This window comes from Leucopleurus acutus (genome assembly GCF_964270905.1).
Source record: "Leucopleurus acutus genome assembly, chromosome: 17".
NCBI lineage: Eukaryota > Metazoa > Chordata > Mammalia > Artiodactyla > Delphinidae > Leucopleurus > Leucopleurus acutus.
Window position 1 is genome coordinate 51,383,840 of NC_139159.1, and position 26,906 is coordinate 51,410,745.

General features: G+C 39.6%; 1 protein-coding gene across 2 annotated transcripts in view; it reads right to left on the minus strand.

Moving 5' to 3' along the window:
* The window catches only part of LRP12 (LDL receptor related protein 12), a gene marked incomplete at its 5' end in the record, with an annotated part of 84,125 nt that extends 59,360 nt beyond the window's left edge, over positions 1 to 24,765 (minus strand). The window contains one exon of one of the 2 annotated variants that reach the window (XM_082858850.1): positions 24,669 to 24,765. In XM_082858850.1, coding sequence (XP_082714976.1) covers positions 24,669 to 24,747 — 79 coding nt within the window. The remainder of the gene's footprint in view (positions 1 to 24,668) is intronic. The other variant, XM_082858851.1, reaches the window with a different exon arrangement.
* Positions 24,766 to 26,906: the final 2,141 nt, after the last annotated feature.

Below are 26,906 nucleotides of genomic sequence, written 5' to 3' on the forward strand. Positions count from 1 at the left end.
CTTATGTTTTTCTTGACATTCACCCTGTTTTCTTTTTTTGCATTAAATGTCCACACTGTTGTGTTTTTCCTACCTTTATTATTTATGAAGGATGAGATAAGTGATTTGTTTCTACTTCTAGTAATGTCCAGAGAACATGACATTGTGAATGGTTAAGCATTTTGTTGGTAGGGAAGACTGTTCTCAAGTTTATCAGAGGCTCTATCATGGGACCCAAAAACTGTAAGTCTAAAAGCACTTTGGATCCTGCAGTCTCATTAGCCCCTCTCTTTCCTTCCCTTTAAGATCTTTCGTCTCTCTGGTTCCTTTGTTTTCTCTTGACATATTAAGGTCTTTCTCACCCATAAAATAAAATCGTTTTTGCCAGTATACCTCCCTGTTTCTGCTTTCCTATCCTGGTCTTTACTTTCTCAGCCAAAAACTCTTTGAAAGAATCTACACTCACTAATGGAGCTTCCTTACCTATCATTTGCTCCTGAACTTTTACCCCCAGTGCATTTCTGAAACTCATGGGGCAAAGATTACCAAAGACCTACCTATCAAACACAGTCCCCCAAAACATCAACTCTGAATCCAGTTTCCTGATATAGGAGAAAATCATGTAACTATGTGGAACTGTGTCATAATAAATTCATGGTTTCATCTTATCTGGATATTTATTACTGGAGTATAACCTTGTAATACAGCCTTATTCAGCTCTAACTCCAACTCCCTCAAAAACTACATTAGTCCTTTGAGCCTCCAAACCACTTCCTTGACCAATACTTAGTAAATTATCTCCCTTGCCAACCACTCAGAGGTCTTCTGGCATATTATCCCCTCCCTTTCTAGAAACTCTTCAGCACATACTCGAGTTTAAAGGTTTGAGTCCTCCACATTGATCTCTCTCAAATTTTTACCCATAATAAGAATCTTTCTCCTGAGGTGCAAATTCTTACTTGACACCCACCTCCCCCAACATTCACTGGGCACTTATCTTGTGCCAGTCACTGTGGTTGGTGCTTTTCATATACTATTTACTGACCTTTACAGCATCACTGTAAAATAGATACTACCGCCACTTTACATGCAGAGAAATTTAGACTCAAAAGAGGTTAAAGTTAAAAGACCTGCTCAAAGCCACACAACTGGTAAGTGGCACTGCCAGGATTTAGGCAAATCTGTCCAGCTCAAAGTTCTTACTCTTAAAATAACAAGAGCAGCAACTAATGAGTTTGGAATATGTGCCAGATGATGGTCTAAGCAATTTCCACGCTTCAGCACATTTAATCTTCATAATCACCCTACGAAGGAGCTGCTATTATTATTTCCATCCTAAAAGTTGTCTTTTAAGTTCCTACTGAACAGGAATTCGGTACTACCTTAACATTACCTAGCAATCTCAAACTCACTACATGTGAGATGGAACTCCTTTTATCTACCCTCAATCTGCTCCTCCTCTGGTATTCCTTACCTGGGTGAATGACACCAACATCTCCCACTTGTCCATAGAGAAACCTGGAAGTCATTCTTTACCATCCCCATCTTCCCCTTCGCACTATATAGTCAGTTCTCTTGATTCCTTCCAAACCTGCTATTTCCTTCCTTCGTGTCACTGATATTTCAGTTTTACTGCATTAAACGTTAAGTTCCACGAGGACAGAAGTGTAGAATAACGTTTGGTTCACAGCAGACATTTGATAAATATTTGCTGAATGTATGAATGAATAAATGAATTAGCTTGCAAGCTTTGTACCTTTGGTCTTGCAGCTCTCTGATCCATTCTTCATAGCGCTACTAGAGATCTTTGTAAAAGGCGTATCTGATATGAATCTTCAGCTTATAAATCTGTAACTAGTTCAACTCCTTATATGTATTAAGAGCCTCTGAGACCCACTATAATCTGGCTCTTCTGTATCTCCTCGCCCCTAAATTTAATACTCCTTGTCTGCGTTTACCTCAAACACATATATTCTGGTTTCAACACAGCTAAAGTATATGCAGTTTCTGAAACTGTGATGTTTTTGAACATGATGTTGTCTCTGCCTGGAACAGTCTAGCACACTGCCACCAGTTACCCGCTGAACTCCTTCAACTCAGCTCAGGAAACAGACCTCCATCCGTCTCAGGATGAGTTAGGAGTCCTCCTTGTTGGTCCCACAGGACATCACACTGGTACTGAGCTATAAGCATATCATTACCACAGTCCTTATCATCCTGTTTTGGGTTATTAATTTAACTGACCATCTTCCACAGCAAATTCTGAGTGTCCTAAGAGCAAAGAAAGTCTTGCCCCTCCTTTCCTTTTTTCTCTTTTTCTTTCTTTTTCACTCTCTTTCTCTCTGCCTTCCTAGTGCCCAGCAACCACATCCCAGTTTCTGACACAGAGTGAAACTTCAGTAACTGTTGAGTTAAAGAATCAAAATTACCAGATTTTAAGATTAAGCATGGAACATCCTCCATACAATTAGCCATTTGGTTTTCATGTTATAGTTTGCTCAGAGGGTAAGAGGAAAGAAGGAAAAGGATGAAGAAATATAAAGAGGAAGATAGGCATTCTTTCATTAGTGAATGGAGTTAAAAAGCCACGAGGGGGAAGAGAGACTTTAGATCCAACTGTCCACTTGGACAACAGGTTTAGAGAGCTATTTCTTATCGCTGTCCTTCGAAGTGTAAAATATTGGTAAATGACTATTCAGAGCTCTTGCGCAGCTTCAGTCTTTACACTGTAAGGGACGCTACTCTGCATTAGCGTTAGCAACTTGCTGGTGGACAAGAGAGGACACCAAGCCAAAGGCAAGATGCTTTTACCATTTTTGATCTTCAATGACTCCTGGGTTCTTAATAGCTTATAGCCCATAAATCTAATAAATATATGTAAAGAATTCCCTTTTCTTTCTCTGAGCAGGTAGCTAGCTTTTCACCTACCTCTACTGAAGCTCATCTCATAACTTACCTGTTCTTTCACAGAATCTTAAAACTGTATCTTGCAGTTTATCCTGTCAACTAAGCATTGTCCTGTAGAAGTATCATATATGAAGTTGAGGATTATCCTTTTCACATATCTTTAAACAATTATTCAATGTAAGTGTACCTATCCTTGCTATATAGGTATGTTTCCTCAAGTGAAAAAAGAGAAAAATATTTATTTACCTGGCGTGTATTTGTTGCTATACTATGAACTTTCAAAAACTTTAATTTACTTCATCATCAGAACAAATATTTGAGGTAGGTATTGTCTCCAGTTTACAGATGAAAAAACTAAACTTTAGAAATAGTAAACTACTTGCCCAAGGTGAAACGTCTAAGAAACAGTATCCAAACTTAGGTCTGTATCATTACACAGATCATGCATTTAATTCCTTCACTGTACTTTCCGAAATATAAATGGGTCATATTTTGAATAATGATTTTATTATCTGCAAAACACCTTCCTAATACGTATCTTTTAATTCTAAAACAATTCCAAGAGTAATTGATATTCCCATATTAAGACCCAGGAAGTTGAGACTCAGCAGTTAAATCGATAGGACTAAATCTCAGTTATTGAGAGTACAGTCAAGAATGGAACACCAGATCTTCTGCTACCAAGGCCAAAAGGTGCAGATCTAACCTTAATAGATGCTCCTCTGTTCATGATGTCTAGATACAGTGGAACAGAAGAAAACCAAGATTTGTACTTAGATTGACAAGGATTCCAAGAGATGAGCGAAGTTTAAAAAGATAGGTCAGTAGTTGTTAAAAGCAACCCAGAAGACCATACTAAAATCTATTATAGATAGTATACGACAGCAGGATGACATGGTGGAAAGTATATGAGCCTTGACATCAGAGTCTTGAGTTTGACTCCTGCTTTTGGTATTTACTTCCTTTCTTTTTGTGAAGCATGTTAAAGTACATGCCACATATCATTTCACCTCTATAAACTTCAATATGCATCTCTAAAAATATAAACATTCTCTAACCAACTACAATGCTCCTATTTTAACAAAATTAATAGTAATTCTTGATATCATTTAATATAGCCAGGTCATAATCAGGTTTCCCTGGTTGTCCCATAAATGACTTTTTACAATTGGCTTATTTGAAGCAGGATACAATGTCTCCACGTTTCCTTTGGTGAGAGTATTTAAGTCTCTCTTAACCCACAGTGATACTCCCTTATTTTCCATGCCACTGACTTGTTACAGAAACCAGATCAGTTGTCCTGTAAGAAGCCCATATTCTGTGGTGTCACTTCCTTTTGGTGTCACTTAACTTTGTTCATCTAGCTCAAGGGTCAGCAAACTTTTTCTGTAAAAGGCCAGATAATAAATATTTTAGGCTTTGTGGGCCATATGGTCTCTGTCACAACTACTCGGCTCTGTCACTGTAACGTGAAAGGAGCCATAGACAAGACTTAAATGCAGGGGCTTCCCTGGTGGCGCAATGGTTAAGAATCCGCCTGCCAATGCAGCGGACACAATGCAGAGCCCTGGTCCAGGAAGATCCCACATGCCGCGGAGCAACTAAGCCCGTGCGCCACAACTACTGAGCTGCACTCTAGAGCCTGCATGCCACAACTACTGAAGCCTGCAACAAGAGAAGCCACCGCAATGAGAAGCCCGGGCACCGCAAAGAAGAGTAGCCCCCGCTCACCGCAACTAGAGAAAGCCCGTGCACAGCAACGAAGACCCAACGCAGCCAAAAATAAATTAATTAAATAAATAAAATTTAAAAAAAGACTTAAATGCATCGGAGTGGCTGTGTTTCAATAAAACATTATGAACAAGACAAAACAAAAAACATGCAGTGGGCTGGATTTGGCTCAAAGGCCATAGTTTGCCAGCTCCTGCTGCAGAAGCTTGATTTCATGCAGGTTCAACATTTTTGGCTGGAATTCTTCTTCAGAGCTGGTGCTGTCTGCTTTATATGTATCCCTGCAGGCTCACTATCTGCTTGCCCTACTTTTTATAAGTCTGAGATTAATCAATAGGTCCAGATAGGGCAGTCTGATCCCTTTACTGTAACTTCCCACACAACCATTTGTCTAATAGTTTCACTTACTGATGATCATAGCCTGAATAAATTATCTCATTAGGGGTGGAAAAATAATTTTCTAATCCTGCCATTCTTTATACATTCATTAGCTAAACTTCTGCAAAGAACTCTCCCTCAATAAATGTTATTTACTTACCCTGAAACACAGTTCATACAGAAAAAAGGGAGGATAAATGCTTAATTCTTTCCTTATAATTGTTTATTTTCAGAGTAGGAGTTAATGCCCTATTTGTTACCACTGCTATCTGGTAACTTGTTGAAGTGATGTGTGTGTGTGTGTGTGTGTTTCTTATTACAAGTCTGTTGTTATGAACCAAGGAGTTTTTATATTCAACCAGCTATCTTTATTACTCTTTCTGATACTTAAGTTCTCTCATCTTTGGCCAATGGGAGCCTCTTTATATTGGTCCCTGTGTCCTTTTGGCATGCACCACTAACTAATCTTTGAGAGTTCCTTGCTTTTTGATACAACAGAATGTCCCAGGCTCATCTTTTGGTATTTTCTGCCCCAGACTGAAATCAGTCATTCACCCATGACCCTTGGATCCTTTCAATGAGAAATGGTATTCACGATGACAGAGTTCCAGCTGTGCTCAACGCTATTGTGCTGTTATTACAACATGTCACTGATGAGGGTATAAAAAATATATAATCTTGGGACTTCCCTGGTGGCGGAGTGGTTAAGAATCCGCCTGCCTATGCACGGGACACAGGATCGAGCCCTGGTCCACGAAGATCCCACATGCTGCAGAGCAACTAAGCCCGTGCTCCACAACTACTGAGCCTGAGCTCTAGAGCCCGCGAGCCACAACTACTGAAGCCCATGCACCTCGAGCCCATGCTCCACAACAAAAGAAGCCACTGCAATGAGAAGCCAGCACACGGCAACAAAGAGTAGCCCCCGCTCGCCGCAACTAGAGAACGCCCGCGTGCAGTGACAAAGACCCAAAGCAGCCAAAAATTAATTAATTAATTAAAAAAAAATATATATATAGTCTTGAATTTATGGGCAGAAGTAAAGTAGTATACTCTTTCTGGAAAACAAACCCTAACTCTAACTGTGTGACCTTAAGAAATTATTTAAATTCCTCTATGGCTGAGTTTTCTGTAAACTGGAATTAAAACAGCGTCCATCTCACAGTTTTAATATAAAGATTAAATGAATTTACATATATATGGCATTAAAAGCAATGATTAGCATACGGTAAGCACTCGATAACAATCAGGTACTATTTTTATTGAGAGCTTTGAAAATACTCCAATCTCTGACCCAGTAACTCCACTTTTATGACTTAACCATAAGGAAAATAATTTAAAAGTTAAGATAAAAATTAACAAAAGCATGTCAATTACAGTATTTATAAATGTGAACAAAACTGTAAACATCTAACGGTCACCATTAGGGAAACAGTTTATGAAGAAAAAGTGATATGGAAAAATGCCCAAGATATATGTCAAGTAATACTAATAAACCCATCAGCCAAAGATACCATTTCTACTAGTCAAGTATGAACGCTTATTTCATTGCGCCCTAACCACATTTTGATTTGTATGCCTTTATTGAACATTTTGAACACTTAACAGAACAGTTTGACTTTTACATATTTACTAAATTAGTATGTGGTATCTATTTGCATTTCTTTGTGAAGTTAATTTTTGTTTCTAATTTTATTAGCTATCCAATTACTATTTCTAGAAATTATCTTTTGTCTATCTACTGAGAAAGAAAGAAAATTAACATTTTATATAGAAAGTATTTGCATAAGTTATTCAAAATGCTCACAACAAACCTTGAGGGTACACAGCATAAAATCAAATAATCCAGCATCTTGCCATTTAGAAATCTCAATTAATAGCAAACCAAAATTAATTCAGAAAACACTAATGATCTGGCATCTGTGGCTCATCTATCAGCATCACAAGCAGATGAGTTCTAGTAATGAATTTAAAAAAGCAAATATATCAGGAATTAAGTTTGCATATAAGCTGCATTGAGTTTAGGGAAGTCTCAGGGTAAAACTACAAAGCAGCATAGTGTAATGGTTAAGAGCACCAATTCTTTGTGGGTTCAAATACAAGCTCTTCCACTTACTAATTATGTGACCTTTGCTAAAATACTTCACTTCTCTGTGTCTCTGATTCCTTATATGTAAAGTGGAAATAATAATAGTATCTAAGTTGACAGGGTTGCTATGAGAAGTAAATGAGTGTGTGTGTGTATATATACATACACAAACACACAGTGATTAGAACACTGCCTAGTACATAGTAACTGCTGTATGTTTGCCATTGTTACAAAAATGAGTTTATAAATTGATCCCTCCTTGTGTCCTACTACTTTGTAAAGCACAGTTTACTATTCAAATACTGTATTGTTTTGTGACTATTTCAAAATATTCCTACTTTAATTAGCTATGCACAATTTGGATGATCAAGGTACGATTCTTTTTAAAGTGCCTCTGATGACACTTCTTTTTAAAGTGCCTCTGATGACACGATTCTTTTTAAAGTGCCTCTGATGCCAGACATAATATCCTAAAAACAAACAAACAAACGATAAAGCAATCTCAAGAAAGAACAACAAAGCTGGAGGCATCATGCACCTTGATTTCAAACTATATTACAACGCTATAGTAATTAAAACAGTGTGGTATTGGCATAAAAACAGACACATACATCAATGGAACAAAATAGCCAGAAATAAACCCACACATGTACGGTCAATTAATTTACAACAAAGGAGCCAAGAATATACAATGAGTAAAGGATAGTCTCCTCAATAAATGGTGTTTGGAAAACTGAATAGCCACAAGCAAAAAAATGAAAATGGACCTCTATCTTTACACCATACACAAAAATTAACTCAAAATGAATTAAAGACTTGAACATAAGACCTGAAACCATAAAACTCCTAAAAGACAACACAGGCAGTAAGCTCCCTGACACAGGTCTTGGTGACAATTTTTGAATTTGGCAACAAAAGCAAAAGCAACAAAAGCAAAAATAAAGAAGCAGGACTATATCAAACTAAAAAGTTTCCATACAGCAAAGGAAATCATCCATAGAATGAAAAGGCAGTCTATTGAATGGGAGAAAATATTTGCAAATCATATATTTGATAAGGGGCCAATATCCAAAATATATAAAAAACTCAAACAACTCAATAGCAAAACAAACCAAACACTCAGATTACAAAATGGGCAGAGCATCTGAATAGACATTTTTCCAAAGAAGACATACAGATGGCCAACAGGTACATGACAAGATGCTCAACCTCATTAATCATCAGGGAAATGCAAATTAAAAACCACAATGAGATATCACCTCAAACCTGTCAGAATGGCTCTCATCAAAAAGACTAGAAATAAGTGTTGGTGAGAATGTGGAGAAAGGGAACCCTTGTATGCTGTTGGTGGGAATGTAAATTGGTGCAGCCACTATGGAAAACAGTATGCAGGTTCCTCAAAAGATTAAAATTAGAACTACCATATAATCTATTCAATTCCACTTCTGGGCATTTATCTGAAGAAAATGAAAACACTAACACTAAAAGATACACTCACTCCCATGTTCACTGCAGCATTTACAATATTCAAGATACGGAAACAACTAAATGTCTATCAATGAATAAATGGATAAAGAAATTGTAGTATATCTATTACATATATATGACAGAATAATATTCAGCCATAAAAAATGAAATCTTGCCTTTTGTGACAACATGGATGGACCTGGGGGCATTATGCTAAGTGAGAGAGGTCAGACAGAGAAAGACAAATACCATATGATATCTCTCATATGTGGAATCTAAATATATATATATGCGTGTGTGTATATATATTTCCAAGCTCACAGATACAGAAAATAAAGCAATCAATATAGATCATATACACCACAACTACAAAGGTTTCTAACCTCCCACAGCAGTCCTTCTCAAACTTGAATATGAAAGAAATCACCTGGGGATCTTGTTAAAATGGAGAGTCTAATTCAGTATCTGGGGCAGGGTCTGAGAGTCTGCATTTCTAACAAGCTTCTTAGGTAGTACCAATGCAGCTGGTTCAAGAACAGCACTATGAGGGATCATGAATGAGCTTTAAGGAGTTCTGGAATCACACATTATCACATACAACATTTTCTGTGACTGTGCATATGTGGATTAGTTTCTAAGGAAAGGACCTACGTACAGTTCTTACCATATTCTCACGAGCGGGGGAGCAAGTAGGGAAAGGGCAGGTAGAGAGTAAGAGAATTTGTGGGAGAGGTAACAAAGACACAAATCAGTTCCACTGCTAAATGAAAAAAAATTGTCATTATAAAAAGGAAAGAGTATTTGTAAAGGCAACTGTTTTACATATGTACAACAATTATAACTTCTAAGACTAAGCTGAAGAATGAGACAATTCTATATTATAGACAATTATATTGTAGAAAATTATAACTTAGAAGACCAAATTGAAGAATCTTTAAATTCTAGAATAAAAAGACAAGGATATAAAACTAAGAGAGAAAAAAGATACGGCCAGGATATCTACTATTGACTTAACGGGAGTTTTAAAAGTAGAGAACATAGGACAAAAGGCATTTAAAACACATATACGTAGGTATACATACATATACACACATACACACGATATATATATATATATATATATATATATACCTATGTGCATAGATTCACACACATATATGTACATGCACTTGTATTTTAGAAAAGTATCTTTAGAACATACAACTAGATATGTTCAGATAAAATGCCCACCAAATACCAAACAGTAACAATGACTGAAGATACATACTAAACACACACTGGTGAAAATGGTAAACTCCAAAGATAAAAAGAAATTCATGATAAGCTTCCAAAGGAACAAAGGAATTACAATCAAAATGGGAACTTAAAGTTACAAGATGATAAAGTAACATACACGGAATTCTGAACAGAAAATATTGGAACCTGGAATTCTATACCCAGCCAAACCATTATTCAAGTGTGATGGCAAAATAAAGAAACAATTTCAACTGTGCACACCTAAGAATATATACAACCACTACATATTTCTTAAGGGGGGGGATAATATACAAGAATGTACTTCAGCAAAATAGAAATATCAATCTAATTAAAGACTTCAAGAAAACTGTTATGGGATATAGAAAATGATAAGGGAGAGGGAGAATAAAACTTAAGGAATCAAAATAATTGCTGAGAATGAGGATGCAAATTTTACTGTAATTAATTTGGGGAAGTATTTTAACATCTTTTTTGTTTTCTATGTCTGTGTGTATATATGTTCTGTAAATAACTTCACTTGTATCATTTTTTTAGATTCCACATATAAGTGATATCATATGATATTTGTCTTTCTCTGCCTGACTTGCTTCACTTAGTATGATAATCTCTAGGCCCATCCATGTTGCTGTAAATGGCATTATTTCATTCTTTTTTATGGCCAAGTAATATTCCATTATAAATACACACACGCACACACACACACACACACACACACCCCTCATCTTCTTTATCCATTCATCTGCTGATGGACATTTAGGCTGTTTCCATGTCGTGTATATTGTAAATAGTGCTGCTATGAATACTGGGGTGCATGTTTCTTTTCAAATTAGAGTTTTTGTCTTTTCTGGAAATATGCCCAGGAGTAGGATTGCTGGATCATACGGTAACTCTGTTTTTAGTTTTTTAAGGACCTCCAGGCTGTCCTCCAGTGGCTGCACCAATTTACATTCCCACCAACAGTGTAGGAGGGTTCCCTTTTCTTCACACCCTGTCCAGCATTTATTGTTTGTAGACTTTTTGATGATGGCCATTCTGAGTGGAGTAAGGTGGCAGATACCTCATTGTAGTTTTGATTTGCATTTCTCTAATAATTAGCAACACTGAGCATCTTTTCATGTGCCTGTTGGCCATCTGTATGTCTTCTTTGGAGAAATGTTTATTTAGGTGCTCTGCCCATATTTTGATTGGGTTGTGGGGTTTTCTTGATACCAAAAATATAATTTATAAAATAAAAAATTGATAAATTGAATTTTATCAATTAAAAAAACTTCTGTTTTGCCAAGGCCACTGTCAAGAGAATAAAAAGACAAGCTATACAGCTGGGTGTGTGTGGGTGTGTTTGTGTGTGTATTGATATCTATATAGATATAAAAACTCTCAAAATTCAACAGTTAAAAAATAAACAACCAAGCCAAAAATGTGCAATGGACTTAAATACTTCATCCAAGGGGATACAAAGATGGCAAAAAAAAGTATATGAAAAGATGTCATCATTAGTCATTTTAAAAAATGCAAATTCATATCAGACGAGATACTGCTATTTACCTAACAGAATGACAAAAACAGAAAATACTGACAACACTAAGCGCTAGCAAGGATGCAGAGCCACTGGAACTTGCACACGTTGCCAGTGAGAATGCAAACTGGTACAGCCACTGTGGAAAATGGTTTGGCAGTTTCTTATAAAGTTAAGCATATATGTATAACTTATGACACAGCAACCCTACTCCTAATTATTTATCCTAGAGAAATAAAGCATATCTACACAAAAACCTGTATAGGAATGTTCACAGATAATTAATAAAATAGCCAAAAGGTGTTAACAACTCAAATTTCCTTCACCAGGTGAAGTGACCGACTGTGGTGCATCCATACAAAATGGCATATTGATCAGCAATAATAAACTGTCGTCCTGTGCAACAGTGTGGATGATCGCAAAGACTAAGCTGAGCAAGGGAAGCCAGTCTCAAAAGGTTACACGCTGTACACTTCTATTTATTTGAAAAAGATAAAACTATAGTAATGAAAAATGGATGGGTGGTTATCTGAGATTATGGGTGGGGAGAGAATGTGACTATAAAAGATAGCAGGAGTGAGTTTTTTCGGGTGATGTATCCTGATTTGCACGGTAGCTACACAAATCTGTAATGTGTTAACATTCACAGACCTGAACACCAAAGGGAAAAAGAATTAATTCTACTGTATATCTTTAAAAATAAAAATTAAAAGATTAACAAACTAAACAATCATCTTAAAAGCTAGAAAAACAACAAAATAAGCCAAAAAAAGTGCAAAGAAATTAATCAAATAGAAAACAAGAAAATTAGGAGACCATAAAACCAAGAGCTGATTCTTTAAGAAAACCTAAAATAGAGAAAACTGTGATAAGTGTGTTCAAGAAAAGAATGACAGACAGGTATTAGGAATGACAAACGTGATATAATCACACGTAGAAAATATTTTTGAGAGCACATTACTTATAACTTGAAAGCAAATGTGGAAATAGAAATGAAATTACAATATTCTAGGAAAATATGACTTAGTATTTTTAACAAAATTGGCTCAAAGAGGTAGAAATTGAAAAGATAAAGTTATTCCCCAAAAGTACCATGCCCTTATAGTTGCAGGGTAGAGTTCTTAAAAACCTATAAAAAACCGTAACTTCTATTATTTTAAATTTTGTTGTGGCAAGCCCCCTACTTAGGTCAGGGAACAAAAGAATAAATTTTAAAAAACTACACAAAATAAAAAGCGGGGATAAATCATGTATCCTAATTCGAATTTTCTGTAACACCCACATACTTCAATCAAATCCAGCACTCAGTTCCTTACTGTAATGCAGTGGAAGAAGTAATGTGGAGTTGAATCCTATTCATACTGAATTTATGCAATTTTATCTGTGCTCACTCATAGTTTTCATATGGCCCCTAAATACAACCATTTTATCTGGTGCTCAAAAAACTTCTGTACCAACGCTAGAGAGAAAACTGGATGTTTTGTACTTAATGAAAGTATGCTGTTCAGCACTGAATATTGTAAAACATGTATACTGTACTTGAAGATGATTTCAGAGAGTTTTAAAAGAACTATACTTTAGCCTTACTCACTGACATCAGAACCTAAACTGTGTGTAGTGATTCCACTCCAGCTGCACAAATAGGAGGCTCCCCCTCCATCTCCCACCCTCTTTAACAGCGTGAATAGTCTTACGTACAAGTAATCATGTCAGTGAAAACACAAGGTCATACCTTCCATAGTACTGGGGCCATATTTTGGTTAACGCTATGGCTGCTACCTTTTGAGCAAATAAGTGTGGTCTTAAAGTATAATCATCCCCAACAGACTAGAAGTGCCCATCTGCCAGAACACAGTGGTCCTTCCCCTGGACTTGAGCTCAGTCTTCATTTAGCATCTCCATTTTACTCCACAGATGCCTCCTTCAGACATGAATTCTACTTCTCATACAACCAGTCCATTTCCACTAAGGTATCTTATTTGCTTCTTTGGTTATAAGGCCCATTCATAAGAAGGGATTTACTTCTGACAGGCTCATCTGTATTACCTTGCTTAGTGAAACAAAATTTATCCTCACTAGGAATGAAAACATTTCTCCTGTCAGCGGGACAAGGCTGTTTATTTTTGCTTTCTTATTGTAACTGTAGCTATACAGGTCTCCTTCCCTAACCTGGAAAGGCAAAATAATCACAACTGGAACAGTAAATTTTTTTGCACTGTTCTTGACCACTGAAATCAATTTTAAAAGGTGTATGGTTTATAAGTGTGTCTAAAAGAACAGATCAACAGATATGAAAATTGGGAAGAGGAGGGAGGAAATCAGGTCACAGGAGAGAGAAAGAAAAGGGGTGCAGGGAGTTATAAAGCTGGCAGTAACTACAGACTGATTTCATAGATACAAACACAAAGCCTTAAGAAAATTAGTCAATGTATTCCAGCAGATTAAAAGCTAATATATCGTGGGCTTCCCTGGTGGCGCAGTGGTTGAGAGTCCGTCTGCCGATGCAGGGGACACTGGTTCGTGCCCCGGTCTGGGAGGATCCCACATGCCGCGGAGCGGCTGGGCCCGTGAGCCATGGCCGCTGAGTCTGTGCGTCCAGAGCCTGTGCTCTGCAATGGGAGAGGCCACAACAGTGAGAGGCCCGCGTACCGCAAAAAAAAAAAAAAAGAAAAAAGATAATATATCGTTACCAACTTGTTGTGGTCTATCCCATAAATGCAAAAGTAGTTCAACATAAGGAATCATATGAATGTAATTTACTCCATTCGTGGATAAACGAATTCATTTATTCAACAAATACTGTCTGACATGATGCTAGGTATGATTCACTCACATAATTCTGGCCCTCACAGATAACTTACGATCATCTTGGAAATGAACACACATATGTGTCAAAATTAAATATCTAATCTCAAAAACTTATTTTATATAGGAACTCATGTAATAGCTCCAATTTGATTAAGAATATCAGAAACCTATAGCAAACATCACACTTAAAATTTTGAAAAAAAGGGGATGGGAACCATTAAAACTAAAGGCTTAACAGATATCGACTGCAGAGCATGGACCTTATCTGGATCCTGATCCAAAGAGTTTCTAAAACTTCATGTTTATATGACAGCCAGGGCAATGTGTATATGGCTAGATATGTAATGATAATTAGGAACTGTTAACTTTTTAAGTGTGATAGTGGTATTGGACTTAAGGTTTGTTTTTTGAAGCCTTCACATCTTAGAGATACATACTGAAATATTATTAGATTAGGTACTTGGGATTTGTTTCAAAATCATTTGCGTTTAGGGAGTGGGTGGAGGAGTGGATAAAACAAGGCTGGCCATATAATGATCACTTGTTGAAGCTGAATGTTGGGTATATCAGGTTAATTATACTAGTGTCTCTACTTTTGAATATGCTTGAAGTTTCCAAAGTACAAAGTTTTAAAATTGTTTTTAATTATCAAACACAATGGCAAAAAATCAAGCAAAAAAGAACAAAAACTAAATGCAAACACTAGAGAGAATCTACGTTATCAGAAAACCTTCTATGGATACTATTATTCAACATTATTCTATTCTTTTTTTTCGAAAGTTATTACTTAAAAACTTTTATTTGAAATATACATACAAAAATGCACTAATTGCAAGTTTATAGTTCCATGAGTTATCACCCCCAAAATCCATATCTGTGTAAACCACCGCTTAGGTCAAGATATAGATTTGACCAGCAGTCCAGAAGCTTCCATGGTACCCATCTCAATCACTACCCCCACCCCCGCCCAACCCCAAGAGGCAACTGCTCTCCTACCTTAGTCTAACTTCTAACACTGTACTCATACGGTAGCTATAATTGTGTGCCTAACATTTTTTGATCAACATGTGAAATTTACCCACCCTACCTGCAGTGGTACTTTGGGGTTTTCTCCTTATTTTTTTAAAATTTGTTCTTTTCCATTACCTTGTAATGAGAGCACCTTGTTCTCAAAACGTGGTCAGTGGACTCTTGGGAATTCCCAACACCCTTTCAGAGTTTAATAGAATACAGAAAGCTCACTGATTTCAGATTCCACATTGCAACTAAACTTTAAAAAACTACTTGTCAAGTTCTGGTGTAGCATCAAAGAATATTCACATTTATCTGAAAAGGCTACTAAAATTCTTCTCCCTTTACAATTATCTATGTGAAGCCAGATTTCTTTCTTATACTTCAAGCAAAACATGTCACAGCAGACTGACTGCAGAAGCAGACATGAGAAATCAGCTGTCTTCTATTAAGCCAGACATTACAGTGATTTGCAAAAATGTATAGCAACGCCATCCTTCCTACGAAACTTTTTTTTTTGGAAATTTTAGTGGTCACTTTACATATTTTTAAAACGTATGCTACTTAAGGTCACACGTAATGGGGTTGGTTTCTTGTCATTTTAAATGGGTTAATAAATATTTTAACAATCTCTCAACTTTAATTTACCATATTTAAAAACATATATATCTGTCATACAAAAAACATTCTTCGGATCCCCCAAGAACTGTGGAGCCCTGCGTCCCAAAAGTTTGAGAACTGCTGCTGTACGGTTTTCCCTTATGTGAATATATCATATACCATAATTTATTCATCTATTCTATCGCTGATGGACATATGGGCTCTTTCTAATCTGGAATTAAAACAACCAAGGATGCTATGAATATCCTTGTACGTGTCTTCTGACGCACGTGACGTCCCCACTTCTGTTGAGTTTATACCAGGAGCAGAACTGCTGGATCACAGGGCATGTTTACACTCAGCCTTAATAGATACTGACTGTTTTCAAAGTGGCTATTAAGCATTTGAAATGTGGTTAGTCTAATTGAGATGAGCTGTAAGAATAAAACCTACACTAGAGGGCTTCCCTGGTGGCGCAGTGTTTAGGAATCCACCTGCCAATGCAGGGGACACGGGTTTGAGCCCTGGTCCGGGAAGATCCCACATGCCGCAGAGCAACTAAGCCCATGCGCCACAACTACTGAGCCTGCGCTCCAGAGCCTGCAAGCCACAACTCCTGAAGCCTGGGCGCCTAGAGCCCGTGCTCTGCAACAAGAGAAGCCACCGCAGTGAGAAGCCCGCGCACCGCAACGAAGAGTAGCCCCCACTCACCGCAACTAGAGAAAGCCCGTGCACAGCAACAAAGACCCAAGGCAGCCAAAAAAAAAAAAAAAAAGAAAAAATTTACACTGGATTTTGAAGACTTAGTATGAAAAACATAATGCAGAATATTTCATTAATAATTTTGTATTGGTTACATGTCAAAATGATAGTATCTTAGATATATCAGGTTAAATACATTACTAACATTAATCTCACCTGCTTTTTTTAAATTTTTAATTCGGCTACTACAAAATTTAAAACTATGTATATGACTTACATTTGAGGCTCACAATATGTATCTGTTAGGCAGCGATGCTCCAGGGGGGAATATAGAGAGGTAAAACAGGAAAATACCAAGTGTGCATACTAAGAACAGTCTGAGATGCTTAGGAGACAGGCACCTAGTTTTGAAGAACCAGAAAAGACTTCCCAAAGGAGGTAATATGTAAAGGAAAGCTGAAGGATGGCAGGAGTTAGCCTAGTGAAGAAAGTGGTGGAGGAAGGTAAAACCAGGCAGGGAGAACAGTGTGTGCAAAGGCCAGGAGACAAGAGAAACGTGTTCAGAGTGGCACAAACACGGTGGAGGGGAAGGGCATGGTGGAGGGAGTGACAAGAGACAAGAAAGGGAAAAACTAGCTACATCGTGAAGGGCCTAGTGATGCTTCTATTTTAAGAATAGGGAACTATTGGTTTTAAGCAAGAAAGTTACATAATCATATCCTCACTTTAGAAGAGTCACTCTGCTGCTCCTCTGTGTGATGTGAGTGAATCAGGACTAGAGTCAAGTTGGGGCTGTTACAATAACACAAATTAAAAACTAAGGAGCCTTTACATGAAGAGAACAGCAGCAGAGAGACGCAAACCTTAGGCAAAATCACTACTCTCAAAGCTTCAGTGTCTTCTAATAATACCTACCTCAGAGCTATTTTGAGGATTTAAGAAAAGCATCTTTTTGTAAAGGAGTTCTGTATTCTAACTCTTGGTAAAAGATTTTAGTATCACTAGAACAGGCAATAATAATTCCAAGAAACTGAATTCTATTTCAGAATATGCCAGATAAAAGATTCATGTCTTCTCCAACTTATTCAAACCTATAAGATACTTTAACAATCAATGAAATTAAGTCAGATAATTACATTTGAACGGTAAATTCCAACTACGACACATCCCACTGTGCTCCATTTAACCTCGATATGAAAAGATTAACACCAAATCCCATCTCTAAAAACTGAAATTCAAGTGAATTAAAGGTAAGTATGAAGTTACTCTCATTCAATGGTAAAAACATGAATGTAAAACGATTTCACTTCTTCACCAAACTGATACGGGCAGGGCAGTGAGTTATAAAGTATTCAAGAGAACTAGAAAACTGTTCAGTTGGCTTCATTTACTTTGAAGTTTTGGGACCTTCTAAAGTTATATATTCTGTAAATAAACTATTCAATCCAGGGAAGAAAGGTAAAAGGTCACTTTATTTTTCCAAAAATGTTTGAAGTTCTCTAATCTGCCAATGCATTCTTTTTTTTTTTTTTTTTTTTTTTTTTTTTCGCGCAGTACGAGGGCCTCTCACTGCTGTGGCCTCTCCCGTTGCAGAGCACAGGCTCCGGATGCGCAGGCCCAGCAGCCATGGCTCACGGGCCCAGCCGCTCCGCGGCCTGTGGGATCCTCCCGGACCGGGGCATGAACCCGTGTCCCCTGCATCGGCAGGCGGACTCTCAACCACTGCGCCACCAGGGAAACCCCGCCAACACATTCTTGACTCTTCTAAGACATAGAGCAATCTTTAATTGATCACTTAGTAGAAAGCATTTAACTTGGGCAAAAAGTCCTTGAAATCTAACTTTTATTCCACCCTTTCCTTTTTGCCTTAAATACTCTTAAAACACTGTAGAAAGTTTTGTTCTGTACTTATTTCATCCACAAAAATGAACAGTCCTTAGAACTGAGTTCTCCACAGAACCCTTCTTAAGCCTCCCCCCTTGTAACTTAAATCCCCACTCCTTAGTGTCATATGCTATACAACTATTCACACACAATATCCCTTCTTGAACTGAGTATTCTTTTTTTTTTTTTTTTTGAACTGAGTATTCTTAACCTTCTCTTTTCTAGATTAAAATAAACAGAAACTTAACTTCCTAAGGGTCTAAACTGATTTACTGCATTATGAAAACAGAAATCACCCGCAACCTCTCAGCCCTTTCTTCACTCTCACCTGATGATCTCATATCACTTTGAGAATTCTCCATCATCCTACTACAAAACCTACAGACCTAAGTCCACTTGAACTAATATTTTCCTCCTTAACCTCTTGTGACGAGAGAGGAGCACCCCTTCCTTCCCCATCAAAGGGGCAATCCATACTCTTCTTTCCACCTCCACTGCTGCCACCTCAGTGTCTCTCACCTGCATTACAGCCGAAACCTATCATCCCACCTCTGCTCTTGCCTACTTCTCAACAATCCACACAGGGGCAAAAGCGACTGTTTCAAAACAAAGATCACACTACAGCATTTAAACTGTGTCGACAATTACACTTAAACCCAAACTCTTTACCACAGTTTCCAAAGCCCTGAGTCCCTGCCTAAGATTCTAGCCTCACCTTGTCACTCTTATGACCACTGTGCTCTGGCTACTGATTTTATTTGTTTACCTGCAACACACCAGCTCTTCCACATCAGCTTTTTCCTAATTCTGGGTCTTTCACATGTTGCTCCCATGTGCAAGGCTCTCTTATCCCAGTCATAACATGGTTAGCTGTCCTTCAGGTCTTTCATTCTCCTCTACAAGGAAGGCTTCCTCTAACTACTCTGTGCCTGGTATTCACTATTGCTGTCTCCTGTTTGTTTTTTGTTAAAGCACTTACTACAAGTTATTCACTAGGCTGGAAGCTTCACGAGGGCAGAAACCACCTCCACCAGGCTGTCGTGCCTTACATAGTGCCAGACGTAAGCAAGCGCTCGACAAATATTTGCTAAATGAATGAAAGAGTGAAGAGACAGACAGGATTAGGTTGTGGTCCTGGCTGTACTACTTCCTAGTGCTTTGATCTTAGATAAGTGACAACTTCTCTGAGCTTCAATTTTTCTCTTCCATAAAAAAAGGAATAAATACCTTGTAGGATTTCTAAATAAGACCTAATGAATATTAACAGACTATGAATGAAGACCAACCACAGTATCTGAACTTAATTGAGTAAATGTTAGTTTCCTTCCCTTCCTTCTATAGTTTAGAGAGAATTCCCTAAGCTAATTTCATATTGAAACTAGAGATAGATAGACAGACAGACAGACCTATCTATCTATATACACATCTACTGTTGCATCTACTTAAAAGGACTAATGACATGCAACTGAACAGACAAATTGGTAACTTGTATTTGTAGGATCTAATCCAATCCTACACCTTAGAAAATGGAGAATAAGTAGTATACATCTTACTCACCTCTCCCACAAAGGACAGGGTGGAGTGAGGAGAAAATGAAGAGAAACCAAGAAATGGGAGGGAAAGATAACCTGAGAAATTAGAAATCATTAATTCAACCTCAATTCCTAAGTTTAGAACAACCTTCATTTACCTATAAAGACCTGTAGCAGGAACAGGATTAGTACTCATTCCGAAATTCTGAAATAAAACATTTTCTATTTGCTTAAATCTACATACATCTCACCTATATTAAAGGTATTTACCTCCTTTTTACCTTTCATTCTTTAAACTGTAATTTCATTGATAAGATGTTAAAAAAAAACACAACAAAAACCCTCCAAATACAAAAACGCCTCACATCAGAAAAACAAAAAGTTCTCATTGTTGCCTTAATTTCTTGATAAGCTTTAAATTTTCTAACCACAAAAATTAAGTGCTTTTTTCCCAAACATTTTTTTAAACTGCTGCTCACTTTTCAGCCTGACATCATTTTTATGTTTTCTTCAGAGATTTTACTTTCTAGGAACGTTCTAAATCATTTACCATACATCATTCAGATCTCCTCCACACTCTCCCTGGAACACAGGTACTCCTCTGAAAGCGGTCATTTAATACTTTCTGCCTGGTAACCACCTAGAATTTTGTGGAATGTGCTGCATACCTTTATATTCTCCCTACGATATGGATATAATTTAGATTCTAAACCCAAGGAAGGGTTTATATTAAGCAATTAATTCAGTTTTACTCAACATATGTAATCAAGGCTGACTTTTTTAGAAGTAATTGGAATCTGGTTTAGATTTTTTTTCTCATGTTCTAGTTATTTCTACAACCTTTCTAAAATTGGAACTTCTAGCCTATCCTTAAACTGGAAATTTATAAAATCCTGCTGAAAGTTCCATAAAATTCACAGAGAAAGACTCACTCATTAGACATAAGATGCAAGAGTAAAAAGAATATGCCATGCTTCCACAACATCTAGAACAGCAGTGTGTACAGAAAGAATTTTTGACTATAATAAGCTGAAAACCACTTTAAAGATACATTTTTGTCATAAGTTCAGTCAGTACATGTCAGGGAGAGTTCTTACTGCTCCCAAAAGCTCTAGCAGCAAGTAACCGAAGACTTTACCACCTACAACTCTTCAAGGCTGCTGTAAAATGATATACAAATACAACAAACATTTAAAATTACATTTTAAGGCTTCATCTAGGGCAGTGCTTTTACAAACTAATAACTGTATTCTATAAGTGGGTCCAAAATTACTTTATTGAGTCCAAACCAGTACACGAAGAAAGGAAGCAGGAGAGAAGGGAGGTGAAATAGGTTAGAAAACATCAGAGTACATCACAGGTAGTACCAGCAAGGATTATTTCATGAATTTTGTTTTGTTCTGTATACTGGGAGTAATATAAAATGTATTTTAGGTATTTTAATCTTCTAAAAAAGATTTGAGGGCTTCCCTGGTGGCGCAGTGGTTGAGAGGCCGGCTGCCGATTCAGGGGACACGGGTTCGTGTCCTGGTCCGGGAAGATCCCACATGCCGCGGAGCGGCTAGGCCCGTGAGCCACGGCCGCTGAGCCTGCGCGTCCCTCCGGAGCCTGTGCTCCGCAGCGGGAGAGGCCACAGCAGTGAGAAGCCGGCGTACCGCAAAATAAATAAATAAATAAATAAAAATAAAAAAGATTAGAAAACACTGATTTGGGAGACAAACAGAGTGGAAAGGGATAAAGCAATGGAACTGCCATAATTATCAAATTATGGCTTGGGAGGTGAGCAAGACGAACAGCTTCTATTGACCAGGAGACGGTTTGGAAAACCTCCACACATTTTAACAGCCAGATATCCCCGTGTGAGATATGAAGAAGCACCTTCTCCTCTTACAGCAGGCCTGACACATGCCAGCAAGGTCACAGCTGCCCCCACTAACCGTTCTTATCCCTTCAAACTTCCAATGGCAGAGGTCAACCTTTACCTTCTCCTAACTCTCAGGAACATTCGGTGCAGTTAAGCTACAGCAGCTCCTGAAAGATAATTGTTGGTCTTTGAACAACTACTCCTAGAAAACATTAACTGTATTCCATATCATAATCTAGAGTTTCAAATAAGGCTTTGGCATTCAGAAAAGTAACTTGGAAGTAAAACAGTCATACTATTCCACTAAAACAGTCACATTTATTAGTCACACAGTCCACTAAAATGGTCATGTGAAGAAACTAAGCACCAAAATAAAAAGATTACTTTTAAGGTATTTGAAATGTTTCAAAGATTCAAGGCACAACCTGGAGCCATTTAATATTACAGTTTAATAGATAAGAAAGAGTCACTCTGTGAAGAGTTGGTATTGGAACTGCCCAAATATCAGCCAATCAACCTGCATTTTTTTCACTGGGTCTAAGTTAAGGGTTACTCTGAATATTCAGTTGCATTAACAGAGGTTTCTCATTATTTTTGAAGCCACTTTGAAAAAAACACACATTTTGCTGTATAAGGGACGGGTTCATAAATTACAGTGTATATTTTTTCTAAAGGCTCAGAACAGGTGATGGGTACTTCTCAGGACGCATCCACTCATCACAACTACTGCATATTCAAGTAAAACAACCCCACTATTGTTATGAAAGCACACACACCCCCGCCACACACACACTATTATTATAGCTGCTTCTTCTCTAATATAAATCCACACAGGACAGAAGAGGACAAAAAGTGCAGCAATAAAGAGAACTTCCCCAAATGCAGAGCGAAGGGTTCCTTTAATCTCTGCTCACAGTTTAGTGTCCCGCCTGGCTCACTACCTCCGTTTTCTTTATACTTTAAAACTTGCTGTGTGGCTTGAGATATCAACCCTTAGCATAATCACTTGCTAGTTTTATAATGTGACCCCACACTGTTGGAAAAGGAGCTTCAGTCTTTGCCTACTAACAATTCCCCACTAAACACAAATTCCCAAAACATAAATATCTGATAAACATCTACCAGAAAGTCATTTTGTGTACAAGTACAAAAGGATGCACCAGGACAAATTCGGGGGTTCACAGCCTCTTATCCCTAGAGGCAAAAAGAATTTTAGTTCAAACACTAATGACATAGCTCTTAATGAAAGCAGAGCTAAAAGAACCTGTTTATTTATCCAATCTGATCACACATCACTAAGACTCAACTCTGATTATAGTAGAGGACAAAGCTGGACACTCTTAATCACCCTAGATTAAAGATGCCTCTAGCTTTCTGCTCTCTCCTGGGCCATTACACCAAACCTAGAGCAGAGCTACACCCACCTTCAGGCTAGAAGAAACACATAATAGCTTATTGATCTCTGGTGCAGACCCAAACCCACAAGTCACCAAGCAAGTAGGGATCACAGCCACTTGATGCAACTAACAATCAGAAGTCATGCACTGGGTTTTCTGTTCAAATAAGTACACCACTGGCAATTACCACATCAAATGTGGACCAACTCCTCCCAAACAAAAATAAAAATATATTAATCAGGTCAGGGAGCAATACATTCTGAACCACACAGAAAAACTACTATTTCTTGGTTGGCAGTAAATGTCGATCTCAGTTCATTAAATTCTTCATTTCGTGTAATTTCTCAGGTTTTAAAAGTTACCGTGACATTCAATTCCATAGATAAATGCTTTCAAAAGAGAGAATACTTGCTCGTAAATTACATGTTGACTGAACTTCATCCCCACCACCATTAGTGGAATTAAGTGTTTGTGGCAAATGACTTAGACGTTTCAGAAGTAAAATTTACCAAAGAACGATAACTTCTAATTATTTCCTTCTGAAGAAATCAAAGCACCACTCCCAAAAGTAAAGGTTAACTGTGTTCTCTGAAACAACTATACAATGTTTTTAACTGATGACTAAAAACAGTCAAGCCAGAAGTGGAACTCAAGTCTCTCAAGCAATGAATGTTCTTTCCAATTAATTCCGTTTAGCTCTTGTTCTGACCCCTGTGTACTACGTAAAGCTTGGTCCTTACTCATAGCCTCAGCCTTCTCTTAACCTCAAAGGAATATATGTAATACAACCCACAGACTGGAATAAAGCAACAGTGACAACATTAGCGGACAATGATGGATGAAATGCCCAACGAACTGGGAGTCAGGGCAGACATGTACGCCCTAAGAGGGAGAGACTGAGGTGGGGCTGGAAACTATTTTCTGGCCTTCTCCCGCGTGCTGCTCCAGAGCAAGGGGCAGGATCCTGCATGCCCGGGATCAGCAGAGCCCCCGAAGTGCAGGGATGGGAAGAAAATAGCGGGCTGCTTTGCCAGGGAGTGGGGAAGGTGAGGGATCGGTGCGGTGTGAATTCCACTGAGGAGTGAACTTCCTGGCCCAGGGTGGGGGGGTTGGGGGTGGCAGGACGGTCCCGGCCAGCGGCGGGGTGGGGGGGGGGACCTCCCTTTCTTTCTCCCACAGTCCTACATCTTTGTGTGTGTGTGTTATTCAAGGGGCTACGAGTCCCCGAGGAAGCAGCCGGCCACCGTGGCCCTCCAGCCCAGGTCGGGAAGTCCGTCCGCCACCCTCTAGCTCCCAGGGGGCTCCCCGGGTCCGGGACGCCCAAACACCCTCCAACACCACGAGGGTCTGGAGACAGACGAATGGACCAAAGCATCTTCGTGTGTGGACACCCCCTCCGCTACATCCATCCCTCGCCGGGTCTTTGTCCCGCCGGCGGCCGGGGTCTCTGCCGGTTCCTCGGGGAGCCCCCTGTCCTGGAGGCCTCGGGGCCCGGGGTCGCCCCAGCTTTGTTCAGTCAGCGGGGCGCGAGGTCCAGGACACTTACCGTACACCCCGGCGAAGAAAAGCAAGACCAGCGCAGACCTCCACCGCGGAGACTCTTTTGTGCTCCAGCGACGGGCCATAACCACGGCAGATGGAGCGAGCGAGAAGGAGATGGAGGAGGCGGAGGCGGAGGAGGAGCTGGGGCCAGACGCCGCCGCCACCGAGCCCCCGGCTGCTCCCTGCGCTCTCCGCGGCGGCGGGAGGGGGAGGGGCCGCCGTCGCCGCCGCCGCCGCCGCCCGCGCGCGCACCCTCCCTCTTTCTGCCTCCCTCCGGACCCCCCTCAGCAGCTCGCCGGCTCCCACCCGGGGCGGCGCGAGAGTCCTCCACGGGACGGCTCTCCCGGGAGCCGGGGTAGCCAGCGCCGGTACGCGGTGAGGGGGCGGCGGACGCGCCGCTCCAGCCACGCGCCGCATAGGCTAGTCGGCGCCGCCACCCGCCAGACAGCGCTAGCCGGCACCCGCGCCCATCCGTGCGATCGGCAATCCCCTGGCCCGCCTGCCTTGGTTCCCACCCCGCGCTCCGCTGGACTTTCTAAGTCTCAGGGCCGCTTTCCCCGTGACAGAGGCCGGAGGAGCAAGGCAGTGCCAATAGATGAGCGAGCGAGAGAACGCGGGTCGATGGGTTCCCCCGGGCTGGGGAGTGGGGGCCGGCTTCGGCGCTTCGCTGCAGTCAGCGGTCTCGGGGCTGCCCCTGCGGGTTGTATGAGGACGTGTTGGGTGGCGGAGAGTGGCTGCGCGAGCGAGGAGAGTGGGTGTTCGGAGGCTGGGAACTTGGGAGTTACTCTCCCCTACCCCTTCCTCCCTTCCTCCACTTAACCCGCGCGGAGCTCGGAGTGGGTGGGCGCAGGTTAGTGCCGAGACCCCGGCCGCTGGTCGCTGTGAATGCCTGCTGGGGAGCTGGGGCTGGACGCCCACGCTCAAGGTGCCCGCGATGAGCCGGACAAGGTTGGAGTGCGGAGCACTTCCAGTCTGGCGTGGAGGTGGCTCTGACATCCCCCGGGGGGGCTGGAGCCACCTCGGGGGTCGGGAAGTGAGAGAGGGGTTCACTCAGCGACCCGTGATTTCTCTGAACATCTTTCTCCATCCCAAGAAGTGTGACTCCTCCTTCCCTTACCTCTCCGTAGCACTTCCTAAATACAATTGTAGTGACACTGGCACGTCAGATCTTCCGCCTTGTATTTGTAAAGTGTTTGTCGACACGTCTCATCTCCCCTACTAGATTATCATTGACCTTTACATGCACTCTCCGGGCTATTCAAGGAAGACCTACAATGCACTATGCGGTCCAATTGACATAGGTTATCTCTTTTTCATCTCTAACAACCTTGTGAGATAAATATTATTATCCATATTTTATAGATAAGAAAACAAGACAAGTTAAATTACCCAAGATAGTGTAACAAATGAATAGTTTGAAACAATTTTTCTTATTCCAAATTCAAGGCTGTTTCCTCTCTACTGCAATGGACTCTAGCACAATGCTTAGTGCGTAGTAGGTAAATATTAAAATTTAAGATGAATTTCTTTGAAGGTACATTTAGTCTTTCCGTCTATCCGCTACCGATTTGTCCCCTTTTAGATTTTTCCCCCAGGAAATGGTATTACAAACGGTGAAAGAATTATTAACAAACAATGCAAAACCCAATAATAACAAATCTTGTATCATTTGGCAAAACAAACAAAATCGAGAGCTCCAAAAATGTTTTGTACCCTCGCTGGAGAAAAAGGAGGAGCTTCAGTGTACTTCATTTAACAATCAACAGTTGTCTGTACTAATTTTAGGATTTGAGATTCTACTTGCTTGATTCTTGAGATCTGTTTCCAGAAATTGCGCTGCCATGACCACTGTGTTTAGAACAGGTCACAAACAAAATGAAGAGAGACTGCACGGCATCTTCCTCTCTCCACTTTTAGTACCAGTCAAGGAACCCCAATCCCAAGACAAGAGGCACATTGCTGTCCTCTGTCCCTTGACTCTCGTATTCACAACCCTCTCACCCTTGCACTTGTTCATCCACCCAGACCTGTCTTCTGAGACTTATCGAGTTCTCAAACCTTTTGGTCTCAGGGGCCCTTTAAAAACACTTAAAATTTGGTGAGGACTCCAAAGAGCTTTTGTTTATGTGAATCATAGCTACTGATATTTATCATTTAGAAATTAAAACAATTTTAAAATATGTGTAAATTTACTTAAAATAAAAAATGCATTACAGGTTATCTCTATTTTCCAAAACAAACA